This window comes from Trematomus bernacchii, unplaced genomic scaffold (genome assembly GCF_902827165.1).
Source record: "Trematomus bernacchii unplaced genomic scaffold, fTreBer1.1, whole genome shotgun sequence".
Taxonomy (NCBI): Eukaryota; Metazoa; Chordata; class Actinopteri; order Perciformes; family Nototheniidae; genus Trematomus; species Trematomus bernacchii.
In genome coordinates this window covers 13,749,012-13,767,684 of record NW_022987727.1, presented here as the reverse complement: position 1 = coordinate 13,767,684, position 18,673 = coordinate 13,749,012, and the positions used below count along the sequence as shown (strand labels likewise).

General features: G+C 38.0%; 1 protein-coding gene across 2 annotated transcripts in view; it reads right to left on the bottom strand.

Moving 5' to 3' along the window:
* The window catches only part of mtor (mechanistic target of rapamycin kinase), a 113,129-nt gene that overhangs the window by 46,083 nt on the left and 48,373 nt on the right, over window positions 1–18,673 (bottom strand). For both annotated transcript variants that reach the window (XM_034144842.1, XM_034144841.1), the window contains exons 29-30: window positions 3,448–3,523; window positions 1,885–2,024 (exon numbers count right to left, since the gene is read on the bottom strand). In XM_034144842.1, the coding sequence (XP_034000733.1) occupies window positions 1,885–2,024; window positions 3,448–3,523 (216 nt within the window). The remainder of the gene's footprint in view (window positions 1–1,884; window positions 2,025–3,447; window positions 3,524–18,673) is intronic.

The following is an 18,673-nucleotide window of genomic DNA, read 5'->3' as shown; positions in this document are numbered from 1 at the left end:
CTTTGAAATAATATTATGTTATTAACATTACCTTTCATGCTTATCGGTTGTTTGAAGATCAGCTGAGAGATAAATTAGGGTTGGGGTTAAAAGGCCAAAATAGCGGCATTAAAAGGTCAAAGGGTCCAATAGTGACTTTATGTCCTCGGGGGCTCTGACAAGGATCGCCCTAGTGGGTGTTTCTCGGGTTGGTCTTTAATGGGGTGGTTGCAGTCTCTGCCTGTTTCTTTATCAGGGGGGGTTCAGGGCATTTGCTGGCCCTGGTGGGAGCCAAGACTTCTATATAAATCTAGAAAATCTGGATAAACCCCAAAAATGCTTTTTAAAAAAAGAATGTATTTATCATTAACTTATATACATAGTTGTACTATTATTATCATATATTTATTTGTCTTTTCTTGTAGAATATGGATATTTTTGAGTGGGGAAGGAGGACCGTTTTTTTGTTGCTGTTTGAGTGAATCGTATCAGAAAAATGTATATAAACATGTCGTACTGACACAAGCCTTCATCAGCATAACATGAAAAAAAGCTTGATTTTGAGTGCCAAGTAGACACAGTCAGATATAAAGCAGCTGTAGTACAGCAGGTTGATATGTGAAGTTTAAGCAAGAGACCACATCACATAATTCAAGTGTTCAAATGTTTTTGTAAATCCCCTTGATTCAAATGTGAGATTAACTTTCTAGGTTAGAGGTTGCTTCAAGTTTTCCAACATTCAACTAATGTTTGAGTTCACCTGTCAAAAAAGATTGACTGAATCTCGCTCACCGGTTTTGGATTATTACAAAGATCACAGGCAGCATATTTCCTTACCTTAATAGGAACAAATTATCTTAGGTCTAAACTCGTTTGACTATCGATGTGGACTACTGTTACCTCATCGCCAAACCCATTGACACACAAAGCCTTTCTTCAGCTGAACAATTCTCTTATTAAATAACTGAATCACTTTTTTGTGAAATAACTGTATGACTGTGTGTATAACAATGGCACACTGATGGAGGTTACATAAGCAAATTAACATCTGCGCACTGTCATAAGCTCTGTGATGATCCACATACTTGGATCCTCTGCACATCTTGTGACTGACTTCTTCCCGAAAAGAAAAATGCTCTTTAAAAGGTGGGCGGGCCGTTTGGGAGTTGAGCCTCAGCTGTGGTGAGGTTAAATTGGAGTGACGGCACCTCTTACGTTGGATGCCTGTTCATGCATTTCCTGTTAAAATTATTTTTGGTCAATTCAGAGGAACTTTTCTCTCTTTTTTCGCCCAGTCATAAAGAGCCTAATGTCAGGTGTCGGTAGGAATAGGCTGCCAACGCAAATAAAATGAAAGACGGAATAGCTCAAAGCAAGTATACTACGACAGACACTTATTTGATCCATTCATCCATTTAAACTAAGGTTAATAACTGAAGACATCGTAGACTGTCAGGGCTTCTTCTGTCTTTATCTAGCTCTATACATTGTCGGTTTATAAGCTTTGTGAAGTCTCGAAATAATTCACTGTATCTAGGATACATTTCAAATTGCCTGAAAATGGTAACAACGTGCTAAACCATGTGTGAAGCAGGTACAGTCAGATATAAGAGGCAGTTGAAAGGGAGACTGTCGCTTGCACCTTTCTAGAAATAACCTGAGAAGAGTTGCAAGAAGTCGATAATGTCATAGATGACATTAAAATACTTTAAAAAGGTTAAAGGAATACCAGAATACATTTATAATATAACAATCCCATTGCATTATGTTTAAGAAAACTAAACTGACTGTGAACGTTTATATAGTTGATAACAAATCAATGAATCTGGGACTTAAAGGCTGAAACAAGTTGTACAAGTTGTTGCAGCTCTACTGAACTCACAACAGTTATTACAACTGACGTACCATTCTCCCAGGGCCTCTAAGCAGCGCATTCTGCCCAGGATCAGCTCTGGATCCTCTTTGTTTATGTCAATCTTCTTGTCGTAGGCTACCAGGGCATCTTCCCACTCGTGCAGCTTCTCATACCAAGTGGCTTGGATTTCCTAGAAGATGCAAGCAGAAAGGAGTCGTGTGAAACTGTAACCAAGTTTGCTCTTTTAGTGTAAACAAAGAGATTAATAACACAACTTTCATTATAATATTGTACGACTTATTGAAGTTTCCCAAAATAATAAATCAGCCCTGGACCTCTTTAATTTAAAAGTTGGCGTCCTGTAAAAGTTATTTTTTGGTATTGCCTTCTCAAGGTAGACATCAACCAATAATGATCTAAACAGATATCTTCCAACCTATGCTTTACTGATGATTCCTGACCAATACACTAAACAGGGAAACCTTGCATCCTCCCACAATAAAAAGCTTTCCAACCGTTCACCTCATAAACGAGGCTCCTGGAAGTGCAGTGAAGCTGTTTTTACACAGTCTTTTCACTTTCAACATGCTTTTACAGAGAAACATAAATGAAGTTCACAAAGACATTTTCCATAACAGTTCCTAATGGTTTGGAAAAATCATTTCCCTTGACTCGAGGCTAAATATAACCACTTCATAAAATCAAGCAGGTGCATTCTATTAGCAAAAACTTTGTTTATGTTTTTTCAAAAGCACAGTTCCATTAGTCATAAATTACTCCATTATGATGAATGTATTGGCTGTTTTTAAGTGTGTGACTCAGTTAAATAATGACTTTTGTCCACAGTTTCTTTATTACATTACATTACATGTCATTTGTTAGACGCTTTTATCCAAAGCGACTTACATACTCAATACTGTGGACAATCCCCACAGGAGCAATTTGGGGTGAAGTGTCTTGCCCAGGGACACAACGACATGCTGACTGCAGTGGGGTTTGAACCGGGAGTCACTGAAATGCAAGCTTTTTAAAAAAAAAACTAAAAGATAATAATAATAATAATAATAATAATAATAATAATAATAATAATAATAATAATTGCTTAGAAAATCCATTACCAATGGAGTTGTTTTTAGGTTATACACAGGATGAGCACATTAAAGTTATTCAAATATGCAAGAAAGTCCAAACATCCTGTCTGTTTGGACAAAAAGTCCTTAATTCTTGCCCCTGAATACTGATCAGCAAAGCAGATGGTTTTCCACATGCTGCACATTAAGCACAGGGTGTTCTGGGTCTCAAATGGCCCTTATCCTCATGCAAGTGAGGGTAAAGGATATGCCGGGAAGTAGAGTATGTGGACAGACACCACGTCCCACTGAGAAGGTCATTTGACTGAAAATGCATCGTGAAATGCAAAGGTCTGAGTTTGTTAGGGCTGTTGCTATAGTTACTAGTTATGAGCCCTTCTGCAACAGCACCCCTGCAACGCCAATGTAGCAGAACGGTTGAAAGGAAAGAAGAAACGTGGGTCTGACTACAACCTAAGATCAGGTTTACTTTTTTAATGTGAGGCAAAAAATACAGAAGAAACCAAACAAAAGAACACTCACCAGTTCTCCAAAATGCTTCATGGCGTACTCCAGCACTCCAGATGCGGCTTCTGGCTGCTGCAGTTTATTGTTGATGCTGCAAGAAATGGCATAAACAAAGACAAGCGTTTAGACACATTTGAACACAAGAACCTCAAATTCTACACTACAGGAAATCTCTGCTTCATTATGTGGAAAATGTATAGCTGCAGTCACTGATACTGGTATATACAAATAGAGGAATTGACAATAAAGTTGACTTTTGAATTTGACTACTGGGGTTAAAAAAAGCCATTTGTTGAGGCCCAGCTGTCTCACCGTACATCTACAAGCTAAAATCCATATGTAGTTTTCAGATTACAAAACACTATGGTAGACCTGAGCCTCATCCTATTTCAGAGGACTGGTAATAAAGTGGGTGTTTATAGTATGTAAAATGTCTAACTTTTTCTGGGAAGAACCCTTTGACAAGCAACAAGGTAAAAGCTAACGTTGATTCCAAGAAAATGTTTTTTCTCCCCAAATTTGTAATGTAATTGTCTTGGCCGTACATATGTGGTGTCAATGTGCCTTCAAGAAAAGTATTTAACCCAACAATGAGTCAGACTAACTATTAGCAAAAGTTGTGGATAGAACCAGGTACTTTTTCAGTACCACCTTAGGTACCAAGCAAGCTGAACCGGTACTAGGAGTGAAAGCACTGAGGACCGCCGATTGGTCGGAGGGAAGTCCTGTGCAGACTAACCATTTAAAAAATAGCCAAATACCGTCAAAAGCAACCATCATTTTTATTAACTCAACCCAGGTTAAAAAATAGGTGGCTGGTATAGCAACAGTTTACTAATGACAAAGTGCAGACTTTTTTTCTGTTTGGGTGCCGATGAAAGGATTGATGTCACGGCAGTTTAACGCGGCACCACTAAGGCAATCAGCAGAGCATCACACCTACATAGATCGACAGTGGAACATTAAATTGAGAAATAGAGAATAGAAAAAAGTGAGGCAAATCCAGACGGCCCATGAAGTGGAAATTAAGTATAAGAAATCGGCTTCCATGCATTTTGGAAATGTAGAATAAATGTTGCCTCTTTAAATAAGGTTTTGTGGAAAGTAAACGCACCTATGGACATTTGTCACGTTTTAATGACATTGATGCATTATCTGTCAAGACACCACAATTCCCCATTGTACACCATCTACTCTACTCACCCGCACTGCCACCACATCTGGAAACACTTATGTGAACCGCAAGTCTATTGTATTTCCCCAACTGCAAAACCTGTGTGCAGCCACGGCCAATACATCTGTAAAATGTAGCTTTTGAACAGAGCTGGTATGCATTGGAGTTCCTGAGGACAGCAGGCGAAAGTTGATAAAGGATACTTAAGAATATATGTCAGAAAACTGATTTGACATAGGGTAGAGGCCAAAGAATGTGATGAAATGGCACAGCAAGTGGTCATGCCAAAGCTCAGGGAGCTGCCGGTGCAAGCCTTCATGATGACGGGTGAAATAACAAAAAATCACAACAGGAGCTGTCTTGTATATAGTTGGAAACAGAAGACAATCTGACCACTGGAAATAACTTTGAAAAAGCCCCCGTTGACTTCATGGAATCAAGTTCAAGTTGCCAATCATGTGCCTTTTATGTATACTAAGAAAGACTTAATAGAACTGAGAATCTTAATATAGTGCCGATACAAATCATAAAACCAATACTAGTGCTGTTTTTACAATTTAAAACTTGTTTGGAACTGATTGGGATACATTTTCTATATGTAACATGTAGGCCTGTCGCGATAAGCAATTCATTGACTTATCGTACGATAAATACAAATGAACTCGATAACTTTTCTGACCTCGATAAATTGCCGTTTACATGCGTGTTTGTTTACATAAGGATGTGACCAGCATTTTAGCCAGGCGCGCTGTGTCTGCCGGCCCGGCGCGCTGTGAGGGGCGGGGCTCACACACAGCGAGGTCAGGACACTCCGCGTGCAACAGCATAGCAGCCAAATTAATAATATAGTGACAAGCAGGAGACAACGTGTGACTTACTCGAGGGGAATTTGAAGTTAAATGGAATTGGTTGCAAAACCTAATTCCACATCTCCGGTGTGGGAATATTTTGGATTTAAGCCAAATCAACGATGCGAACCTACGGACTTGAATGAGCCGTTATGTCGCATTTGTTTTAAAAAGGTAGCAACAAAAGCTAGCGATACGACCAACCTTAAACTGCACCTGAAACACAACCACCCCATTCCGTTTTCCCAGCTGGGAGCAAACACGGCAGCTCGAGAGTCCCCACCTTCCTGACAGTTTACAATCAAAGATGCATTTGCCCGACAATGCAAACATGTTGATGTTCCTTGCTCGAAAACTTTGAAATACAGATTTGGATATGGCCTGTTGAGGCATCTGGGTCTTTGTATGGACAGTGGACTGTACACTTGACTGTTGTTTTAAGGAGGTTTTTTTTGCTTGTGAGACAATGTGTGCTCATATATATATATTTATAGATATATATATATATATATATATATATATATATATATATATATATATATATATATATATATATATATATATATATATATATATATATATATATATATATATTTATATTTATAGATATATATATAGATATATATCTATATATATATATATATATATATATATAGATATATATATATAGATATATATATATATATATATATATATCAGAGCCACGTCGTGTCGTCCTCCGGGGCGGCTCCACATTCGACTACGACCTCAGATCAGACGAGACAACCCGCTGAATTTAAGCATATTACTAAGCGGAGGAAAAGATATATATATATATATATATATATATAGATAGAGCTCTGTTTTCCAGCCTGAGTCTATTTAATTTATTGTTTTGGTTGTGTGTGATTTAATTAATTTTTTATAATTTAATTAATTTGTTTTATTCATTATATATCATTTATATATTTGAATATTATTTCACATTTCATTTGCAATTTCATTTCAAACCTTTATTTATGCAGGTGAATTCCATTGAGATCATTGATCTCTTTTTCAAGGGTGACCTGCTGCAAGTAGGTTCCACATGAATACATATAAAAATAACAGAAAAACAAAAAGGACATCATACAGCATATTTACAGTGACTACAGTTTACATAGCTAGTAACATTTACAGGTTCCAACTGTTTCCGATTGGATAGCATCTATCCTTGCTTTAAAAACATTTAGTGGAACCAAATTGCTCAGCTTCCATTCCTTTTGCAGACTGTTCCAAGTTAGCGGAGCTGCGCATCTAAAAGCTATCTTCCCTAAGACAGTCCTAGCAGTTGGCACATTTAATAAAACCACAGCATTCGATCTCAGGCAGTAGCCACTTACAATTCGCCGTGAGATCAGGGAGCAGATGTAGGATGGAAGTTTCACTAATATGGCTTTGTATATAAAAATGTACCAGTGACTGAGCCTCCGTACAGTTAGCGAAGGCAAACCAGCCCTTGCATACAGGGTACAGTGATGGGTTAATGCTTTACAGTTTGTCACAAATCTCAGTGCACTGTGATAGGCGGCATCTAACTTGATCAGGTAATGGGCAGGTGCATTCATATAGATCAGATCACCATAGTCCAGTACAGGTAAAAAGGTCACAGTGACTAGCCTTTTTCTGACCTCAAGTGAGAAACAGGACTTGTTCCTGTAGAAGAAACCTAGCCTAACCCTCTGCTTTTTAAGCAGGTTATTGACATGAAGTTTAAAAGTGAGACAATCATCAAGCCAGATACCAAGGTATTTGTAACAGGCAACCACTTCAAGTTTTATTCCTTGCGTAGTTACAATATCTAAAACAAGCTCTGGTGTCTTTTTAGCTTTTGAAAAGAGCATTACCTTGGTTTTATCAACATTTAAAAGAAGCTTAAGCGCTGAGAGCTGAGTCTGAATAATGTTAAAAACAGCTTGCAATTCAACAACAGCCTCCTTAATGGAGGGACCTGCACAGTACATCACGGTATCGTCCGCATAAAATTGTAAGGTTGCTCCATCGACATTTTCACCTAAACTATTGATATAGATGGAGAATAATAGCGGACCTAAAACAGAACCTTGTGGTATACCATTAGTAATGTTTAACCACTCAGAAGACAGCCCATCAAACTGAACACATTGGGACCTTTCAGAGAGGTAGTTCACAAACCACCCCACTGCATGGCTGGATATGCCAATACTGAGTAGCCTCTGCTTTAAGATGCGATGATCGACGGTATCAAACGCTTTGGACAAGTCAACAAATAGAGCTGCACAACTCTGCTTTTTGTCTAAGATATTAGCAATATCATTCACCACTTTCATTGTCGCAGTGATGGTGCTATGTTGCTTTCTGAAGCCTGACTGATGTTTAGACAGGATGTTATTTGTACATAAAATCTCCTTTATCTGTTCACTCACTAGGCGTTCAAGAACCTTAGCCAGAACTGAACTGACCAGCAATGTTGAATGTTCAATAAAAAGTTCTGTTTGAAAGGATGTACTTGAATTATTATTATATATTATCATTATGTCAGTGGTCTAAAATGGTCTTACAACAGTGCCGACAATATTATCGTTTATCGAAATAATTTCCAGAAAAATGTATCGTCCAACAAAATTAATTATCGTGACAGGCCTAGTAACATGTGGTGCCTTCAAATTAGGTTTTGTTTATCATGATCATGAGAAGTGTGAACACCCCCCTAATGAAGTATACACAACCTAAAAAATGGAAATGTTTCATTTTTAACTGCATGAAATGTTTGTTTATTTTTCCTTTTCCATTATTCCTTTTCTGTATAATGTTTTTAACTTGTTTGCTAGCTAAATAGTTCAAATCATGTCCAAGCCCCAGGGAAATGATTCGGCGTTGGACCAGATTTTCGTAGTGGCCAAATGTAGGAACTGCGACTTCCGTTTCAGACACGTGATGCCATGGGGACCAAAATTACTTAAAGGTGGGGTAGTTTGAGAAACCGGCTCGAGATACACTTTTTGTTATATTCCATGGAATGCTCTTAACATCCCGATAGCAATGAATATCTTAAGAAAAAATCCATAAAATAATGTCATCTGTGGAAGCCGTAGTACTGTAAAAAGCATCATTTTAGCCGGCCCGGCTAAAATAACTGGAAGGCCTACCTGCCTGTCAGCCTTCCAACTGTGCACAAACTGATCTCGTGCCCTCATTGGTCATGTGCACGTTCGTGTGTGTTGGAGGAGGGGCTCTGTAAGGAAGTGGCAGATTTTTTCCGGCTGTGTATTTTCAAATTCTAGCGCACTCGAGCTGGTTTCTCCAAAATGACCTACCCCACCTTTAATCCATTTGGCAGAGAGATGTTTGTAAATCAGCATATAATTATTCTCCGAGCAAAATCAACTTCTCAGTACAAACACTTCAACAACCCTTATGAATCTTGATTTTCTTTCATTTCCATTAACTTGACTGAGCCCAAAATGTCTGTGACAGGGGGGCCAGGAGGTGGGGATTGGAGAATAAGGAAGATTCAGGTAGGTTTTTATTTTTAAATATCATAATTAAATGACTTTTATTCATCCAAGCTCTAGACACCGATTCTAGCATGTTCTCACGCATAAACCACAAGAACGCCAACATATTGTTCATATGCACAACTTCCCATAGAGTTACCATAAAGTTACGAATTTGACAATTTGAATTCAGCAACTACAACGTTTTTAACTATGCTTGTTCAAACAACATTTCATGAGAGATTATTGTTTGAGAACACCACATAGAATATTCATCTATCTATTGGCTATAAGCGCTTATCCTTCAAAACATTAAATGCTAACAACTGCACCCCTAGCATGAAATAAACGTCACTTAGTTAAAGTTATTGGTCACTGAAAAATTATAGCGCTGTTTAAATTATGAAGTGATTCTAAATCAAATATGTATATATGTTTGTTCAAATAATCAACATTTACCTTGTTGTGATATCTGGTTTGAACAGTTACTATATCATTTTATTTTTTATATTTTCATTGTATTTTACCTTGTGTCAACCTGTACTATCCTGTACAGTTTCACTCTCACTCTGTTGCTGCTTTAAACTCCTGAATTTCCCCATTGGGATTAATAAAGGTTTATTTGATCTTATCTTAAATGACCTTTACAATTGATAGACAAATCACAAGTTGTGTCTGCCTGGCATTTGAATCCGCCTACTCCAGATAAAAATCCTGTTTCATATCACGCAAAAATCATTTTGATATCTTGTATATCTTTAAGTCTTGCGTGACAATGAATACGGTTCTTTCACACATTGTAGCATTTGTAGTGAATTTTCCAAAGAAGGCGGTGTAAACAAATGACGGAGGGTGTAAAACTTAAAAAACTGAATGAAATCGAATCAGACAGAATGTTAGCACATAACAAGAAAAAGTGAGCTCATTTTAGTAAATAAGCTTTTTTCTATGTCTCTCGGAGGGTTTGATAAGGTGCCATGCACACTTTCATCAACAGATCGAATAACTATCCCACGGTATTAAATAAATACAAATACCATCCAGTATTGTGACAAACACTGACGATCTCACATGGATATGCTGTGTATATTTTTGGGATTTAAATCGGACTAACAAATGACCATTTGTTGTCAAATAATCAACTGAGAGCATTAAGTGAACAAAGAACTGCAGGGTCTCCATGTCCCATCACACACACACGCTGCAGAGGTATGCTAAAGCTGCCCAGATGTGGTTTCATCCGAGGAGACAAATCAGAATAAGGGCTTTCTCTCCTGCGGACCCTGGAGATTTCATTGTCCCTCAGCTGAAGCCATCTGGCTGCCAGCTCCGAGCACACAGAGTCTAAACACATCCAGATGACCAGGCTCACGTAACGTTCTACTCAAGTAAAACCTCCGTCAAACTAGTAGCAAGCACAACACTTCTTCAAACTCTCTGTCAAGCCTCACTTGTGCATTATCACTTCCTTAGTGGAACTTTTCTCAGAACTGAAGTGTCTGAAAAGAGCTTGAGCTTAAGTGTTACACACTGTACCAAACATCATGATTTATTGTATCATGCCATGAAATTCTAGACAATGTGATGTGTATCAGATTTCCTTGAGGTTTAATTTCTAAACCCCGAATGAGGTTAGCATGCAGCTCTTTTCCACAGAAATTCCGAAGAATACATAATTGAAACACTTTTTTGAATGCACAAGGCCAGTGAGACTCTATAATGTAAACAAAACACCCTTAGAGTGAATTAAATACAATATTTTGCAAGACAAATGCAGTCCTTATTCCAACATTACAGAGAGAACAGCTTGTCTTTCAGCTATGACTGCACATTTGTATTCCCACTTCTATTACTAAAGCAGAGCACTGCACCACACTATTCAAACATCTCTGAGCAGGGGAGAAAGAAAAACAATCACCTTAAGCAGACTATACTAAACTATATAATGTTGACATTAATGAAATATGTTTATGGCATATTTTATTCAGGAAGGTTGATTGAATCTTTGAGGGGTATAGGTAGACTCAGTTACCGCTCAACACAGAGAAAAATCACTTACACTCTACTCATGAGTCTCAAGAGTGTAAAACAAATGATTTATCACACTGCAAACTGTAAATCCACACGTGTGCTTTGATTTTGATGAATATAATACATTAAGCAATGATTACCTTGGGTCAGAAAGTACCAAGAGAGTAGAAATGTGTCTGCTTTTCTGTAGAAAGAGAATCCCCTCCACTCCAATAATATAATCCATAATCCCCATCTCAAATGTTCTAAAGTGGCTTGGCTTTTTCACTGAGAAGAGAGCATGATCCCAGAGGAAATTGAAGACATTTTCCCTCAGAGAGGGTTCGATGCATGTGAATCTCACAGAGGAAAAAAGGGCCTCACTCCTGGACTTAATCTAATCTAATTAGGAAGATACCCACTTGATCCGTACTGATTTCTGGGTCCTTTGTTTGCCAAGCGCTGACTCCATTCCTTAATGCTGAACATAAGTTCAAAATGGGAATGGCTATCCAAACACAGTTTAGGTTAAAGCTGAATCAAAGTACATTGAATTGATTTACTAATTTATTTGACTTTGAATCCCGTTAGCGTATTTGAGGGTTTGAATATTTGTTAAAACATCTTATATATTGTTGGCAAAGGTTATTAACTTGCTTACAATAGATTTTGAGTGATCCCACTTCTGACACTTGTCCTTCAGTTCTTTGATTAGGTGCAATATCCGAATGTGGAAATCACTTTGTAGAACATAGACCTAATAAGACTGAGGAAGTATATTTAAGGGGAGGTTGTCGAAACGGCCATTGAAGTAGCTCAAGCTACATTAGAGTTGGGCAAATAGTCCATTTAGTCACTTTATATTACAGAAAAAGCTATACATTATTTAGCTTATGTTTTCATTGAGTTAAATGTTGCTAGAAGAATGAATGGACCATCATGTAGACCAAATCGTTACGTTGGCTCCACTGCTGGAAAGGTGAAACTACATGTCTGACACTTCTTTGGACTTTGTGCCTAAAGAGCTGTTCATTCTTAGGGCAGACAAAATACAATCAAGAATATTCCCAGGCAGAATGAACCCAACTGTGTAGCACCTTGGGGAACTCATTTTCATTACACAGGGCTTGTCCTAGCAGACTACAGATAAGAAATGTGTGGGGTTAGCTTTGCTGCAACCGACCATTGTCTCTGATACAAATACGTCCCAAAGAAACATGGAACCAGAAATCCATTTGAATACGTTAAGAATATAACCATTGATTTAAGATGATTTCAGGTTTACAAAGCAGTGGAAGCCTAGAGGAAGAAACTCTTCATTGATTCATGAAAATGTATAAAATGTAGATCCTTAAAAAGATTGCAAATGGAACAATTGCTTACATTTCAGCATTTTCAATTATTTAAATAACTTCTATTACATTTAGAATAAGTGTTGGAATTATAACATGTTCAATTTTGCAAAATAGATGGTCATATAATAAATACTACTCAGACATACTAAGATGACCCTTTCCTTTAAACAAATGTTTTTAGGGAAAATGGTTTATTTCAAATAATCTTCCGTTGTATATTGTATCACAGTGACCAATGTAGCATGAACTAGCTTTGTTTTCCTTCTCTGTCGAGAAAGAGTTTCACCGACATCCCACTCAGGCATCGGTTATGGGCAATTAGAAGATGATTGACATTAATGGGCCCAAAAGATTCCTATTTTTTCAGCTGGTTATTTATTTGAGCAGCATGACTGGGCTTTGAAAGAAAATGATACCGTACTACTGACTGGTGACACGTGAATCAGATTGTGTATGAAAGCAGGGTAAGGCAAGGAGGATTTATTTCTATAAGCCCTTTCAAAACTAGAGATAAATCCTAAGGCAATACATTTTAACAATTGAAAATAAAATGACGAAAAAGGAACACAAATAGACAAGAAATTATAAACAAACACATGTTGGAGTATTCAAACATCCAACCTTTTTGTACTAATGTGTTATATTAAAAATACCGCTGGATACTGAAATCTGACATTACCTTTAAAGTTTAAAAGCCACATCTTTTTTTATTTAAGACTGTTTGAAGCCCAGAGGTACGGAACTTTGATACATGTTGTGATATTACATACGCTCCATATTTAATAAAGACATCAACAGATAAGAAATATCTTGTAGCACTTGACACAATCTCAAATGAAGACTAAAATCTAAGACTTGTACTGTAAAGGCCCGAACACACCAAGCTGACACCAAAGAACTGACACAGACGGACCCCCGACGGTTGTGTCGCCTCACGTCTCTGCGTCTTGGCCATGTGTCGCACTGGAACACACCGCAAAGACTTCAGCCGACGGCCAATAAGCACGTACGAACTGCGAATGCGTGAGTGGCAATAACTCTCCTTACCAGCAGGCGGCGGTAGTGTGTATTCGTCATTCAAAAGAGGCAACAACCGGAAGACAGACTGCGTGCTAACCGAGAGAAGAAGAACAGACTGCGTGATATAAACAAACAACAAATAGTGTGTGCGTTCCATTGTCATTATCCAATACAGTTTTTGGCCTCTTTGTCTCGTTACAAAATGAGATAAGCATTGAGGCATACGAAGTAGTTACCTCACCAACTTCGTTCCAGATTGCCTCGAGATGAGTTTGGCTAAAGGAGGGTTGAACTCATCTCAGACAGCATCTGACTAGCTCTTTGTCTCTTATTTCTCTGAAAACGTCAAGACAAAAAGGTAGTTGTTTCATCACCGAGCAGATGCCGCGGCATGGGGAAACACTTAGCAACCCATGACAATTTCTTCAAAATGACCAAAATGAGCTCTCTTAGTGAAGCTTATCATAAAGCTTAGTGCTTTGGAATGCGGCTTTGCACATAATACAAATCTGAATTACTAAATCAGGTTCTGTTGAAATGTTATACATGCAGAAAATGTGTCCTTTCCTATCATTTATTGCACAAATATATGTTTTTTTTTATGTCTTATTCTTCAGGATAGTTAGGAGTGTTAGGGGGCCATTGAGACTCAGCCGGAGAAACAATTCCACCAATGTTTACCAATCTCTCCTGGGCTCCTCACCTTAAGGTCAAGAGGTTGACAGAACAACGTGTCTCCAGTGGCCCTCCACAGAAAAATAAAAGTCCTGACAGCTACCTCATTGGAATGCTGCTGTTGCCATGTGGACAAAGAGATATGTATACGTGTTTTGGAAAGACTTGGGTTTCCGCAGGCAACATATTGACGACATTTTCCAGTGAAATTATCCATTAAATATTTCCATGCCAGTTCTGTGATAGATTTATTTTTGCTTTGTTCTATTGAAATTGACTCATGCTATAATTAATTCTTCTTCTAAACAATGGAAACAAGCCATGTTCAAACAAAAGGACTGCATCAGTCTTCAAGCAGCAAAATGCCATCTGTCTGATAAAAAGTGAAAAGTATTGATTTGTATATTTATATTTCTACTGGTTACACTGTGTTCAAATGTATCGTAGCACACATACTATGAATGCAGAGGAAGTCCAAGAGAATATAGCTTAATGATATCAACGTTTTTGCCTTTCAACTCACCTTAATTAATTGTTAGATGTACTTAAATGCCTGATATCGTGCTGAAACCCACAAAGCCAAAAGCACACAATGGAATGGCCAAATGGGGTCACAACTGGTTTTTGTTTTCTGTCCCATGACACAACAACTTTTAAAATTCAATGTCACGAAAGTTCTTTTTGAAGAAGTGCCATGTGGCCAGCTGTGTTTACACAAAGCGATAGAATCATTCTAAAAGGGATCGAGGCTAATCTGTTTCTTCTTCCCCTCAAGGACTGTGTGTCCCAGCTACTGGTTCGTGGGGTGGTCAGCAGACGGTCGCGACCTGACCTGCATACAGTACGCTGTGCGACAGCACACCACATGGTAGCCATAACCATCTTAAACCACCAGACCTCTTGATAGTCTGCCAGGGCATGAAGTCTGCCACTCTAAGAGCCAGATAACTCCGGTGCATCCTATATTACTGGAATATGGAACAGTTTATTTAACCCCGATACGTGACCAGGTTTAACTGAATTAAGCAAGTCATTTTCTATTGTATTATTTTGAAATCCAACCTTGGTAACTCAACCGTTTGCCTTGTGTCAGAAATTAGGGTAATTCATCCCATGGTGATTTTATAATGGCATAGGAGGAATGTCAGGCATGTCATTTCAATTTGAACTGTGTTAATAATCAAGCTAGACTGTGAGTTAATAAGTACCATAAGTATTGGTTTAACAATGGATAATAAATCAAGCTTTCTCACATTAAAAAACTAAATGGTTAAATTAAATTAAATAACAATCAAAAAGTGTATCACAGTGAATCCATTTCCAATTATTTGATACGTTACGTTTGTTTTTAAGTAAGCACCTAAAGGAAATATCATCCCTTCAAATAAGCCAAAGGGATACCATTTTTACAATTGAAACTGAGGATCTCGTGTTAGAACAGAGCCGACAGGTGGAAGAGGTTACCGTTAATAAAGATTACGTAATTCAAGTTTTGAGATAGAAGCCCTGGAATCCGCTGGCTCCTGCTTTCACCTCCTGCCTTTCCTGTAATTGAACCCATGAGTGCTTCACTGACAGCTTGGCCCCGGTGGTCACTGTTTGACTACAAAAAGGTTTTTCCAGTGTATTTAGGGACACAAAAGCCGCCTGTGAGAATATTCCGACCGAAAACACTGTGTTTGGTCAGCTCACACTTATCAAAGATAGATGACAGCTGCGATTAGCACAGCAGGGTGTCCAACTTGTCTTACAGGGCAAAGGGAAAGAAACGTTCAATGAAATGTTCGGGCTTCCAGAGGAAGTCGTATAAAAAAGGGGGGCTTTGGTTAAAGTTTAGTAAATACCTCTAATGTTAAGAGGAGCAGTGCATTCTTCCCACAGAGCGAGACATAGTTAAAAGGAGAAAATGGTGTTTAAAGAAGCTGTTTTGAAGGGAAAAACAGCTTGATGCTAAACATATAAAACAGCATCCATCTGGACTTTTCCTGTGCTAGCACTGAATGACAGAGTCCAGGAGCAGAGGAAAGTGATGCCGCTGGGATGCATTGCTGCTGAGAGAGATGTGACTCACAGAGCACTTAGGGCAATGAGAAAATCCATGAAGGCACATTTTCCAAAAGAGACTGACGCACATCAAGGACTTGAGGTTAAGATTTTACAGGGAGGTCAACAGGCACTACACACCTTTAAACATAACATTATTTACGGAATATTGTTAGTTAGAAACATCTGCCAATGCAATTATTATTATTTAGACAAGAGCTAAGGTCAAAATTATAAACATTTTGATAATTCTATCAACTTTTGGCAGGAGAATTGGTGCTAGTTTCCAATAACTCAATTATATTTAACATATCATAGCAAAGATAGTTATCCTAACTGAATTACCTGTTAATTGTTTCTCTCTGGTAGATATCATCGGAATATTTTCAAACATAATGGAAAGGTAAGACTGGATTTCAATGAGATCATTATGTGGCGACTCACTTTATTTACCCTGCAATCATCACATTGCGGTTTTACGCAAAGAGAACCACATGAAACTAAGCCACATAAATATTGTGGCTGACAATAACATTATGGAGAGTTGTTGTGGCCACTTTTTTGACAAATGGAGGAAATTCAAGACAAGGATCATGTTATGATCTAATCAGAGTGGAGGATTTGTCTGGCAATTAAAAGCATTTCAACAAACTGTACATGAAGGCAACCTATTTTGTTTGTATGGAGATGAAAAATTGAATATTACTCCCATATGGACCTTACAAATCCAACAAATCCAGGAAACTAAAAGCATATGTCCACATTTAAAAAAACAAATGGCCAGCAACATTACAGAAGCAAAATCCCCGGAAAAACAAGGAGCTATACAAATCCAAATGTTTTGCTATAACAGGGTGAAACATCAAAGCAATAATAGACCTTTTCATAACTATGTAATAATTTGGAATTTGTGCACCAGACCGCATGATGCTGAGCAGAACAATCAAAACTGTTTCATTATTCGTTTGATGTCAAACATTAAGCAAGAGGGACAGAAAAAGAGCAATGTTTAAAAAACCAATGTTTCAGCTTGTGATGTTAAATTATGTAATAATAGGGGAAATAACTGTAAAAGTGTTGATATTTTTTTCTCAACAGTTTTATTAAGTTACTGCTAATATTCCGTCAACCCTTTCCGCCCTCAGCTCCTTGTTTTTGCCTCCATTGGTTAATATTTTCCTGTACAATACATTGCAGTTAAAACATTTTATTGGCAAGAAATTCATATACATGCCATAGCAAGAATTGGAATTATTTTTCGCTTTATTTACTATTGGTCTTTAATAAAGCAAAAGTATTTATTATCTGATTGATCAATAGAATAATTTGTAGAATACTTTATTGTTAAAATAGTCGATTGCTGTGGTCGTTATTGCATTACTCAGATGTAGACCCACTTGTAAAAACATTGCATCATGGCGCTACAAAAGTCTTCAAATCATCTGAAGGAAATTGATGGTGTTTGAATGCTTGGACAGAGTAGTTCAGTGGTTTCCTACAGTACATACATATACTGTAGAAATGTGTCTATGAATTTGCAAACGCCTTAATACCTACCTTTTCCAGAACCTCTATTCCTGTCCATGTGGAGAAGGGAAAAGCCATACAGTTTAAGTAAAAACTGACAGGAATGTCCTGGTACAGCCATGTCTCAGTTACTACTGCTACACAAAACTCCCTATACTTACAGCATACCCTGGCACTTCATCATGGCAGTTCATCTACTTTGCACGCCAATGATCAGGCATAGTGGAGGATCATAAAAGTCATGCATGATCTGCTGTTCCCATATCCAAGGTAAATGCCCCCTAAAACCCCACAACCTGGCCTAATCTCCAAAGCCTTCATCTTAGTTGGCAAGGCTGGCAGCTCCTCGGGAAGCTGGGATAGAAATTCCACAGAATGGAGATTCAAGAAAGCCTCTCTGATGTCTGACATTGCAAAGGTATAATGTTCACGCCCAGATCAGTGATTGGCATAGTGGAAAATGTTTTAAAATAAAGATTACTGAAAAGCAGGTATTTTCAAACATTGTTATTAAGTCATGCAAATGCACCCAATTCAGCAGCAGATGGAAAACGAACACTTTCTGCTACAAGGCTGCTTTGTATGCCCCACTATTGTAGCAGTTAACATTTGGCTCCAACCGCAATGACCACTTTATGTGCCTATGAGCGTTTCCTTTCAACAATGTACAGTATTAAAATAAACACAGGCTGAATTAGTCAAGAGTAACCAGATACTTACCATTGTACAGAGCTCCTATATACCCAATCCAGACAGACAGGGTGACCCGGGTCAAACCTGAATTCATGGTCTATTTCATTGGGTCAACACGGGTCAATGGAAAACGAATAAATGTATTCAATGTGCCAAAAGTGACACAATGTGGAAAAAGGTTAAGGCTAAGGGACCATCGTCAGGACAACTTAAAGACCTTTGGAGTTCTAAAGACACAAACAAGGCACCCGAAGAACAAAGACCCCCAATATACACCGCATGAACTCTACATGCACTCATCTTACTACTCGCATCATATGACTAAGAGCAGCAGTATTATTCACTAGATAGACATCAGGGATTCATTTTGGATCTGAAGAAGCTTTTTTTTTTCAATGTATG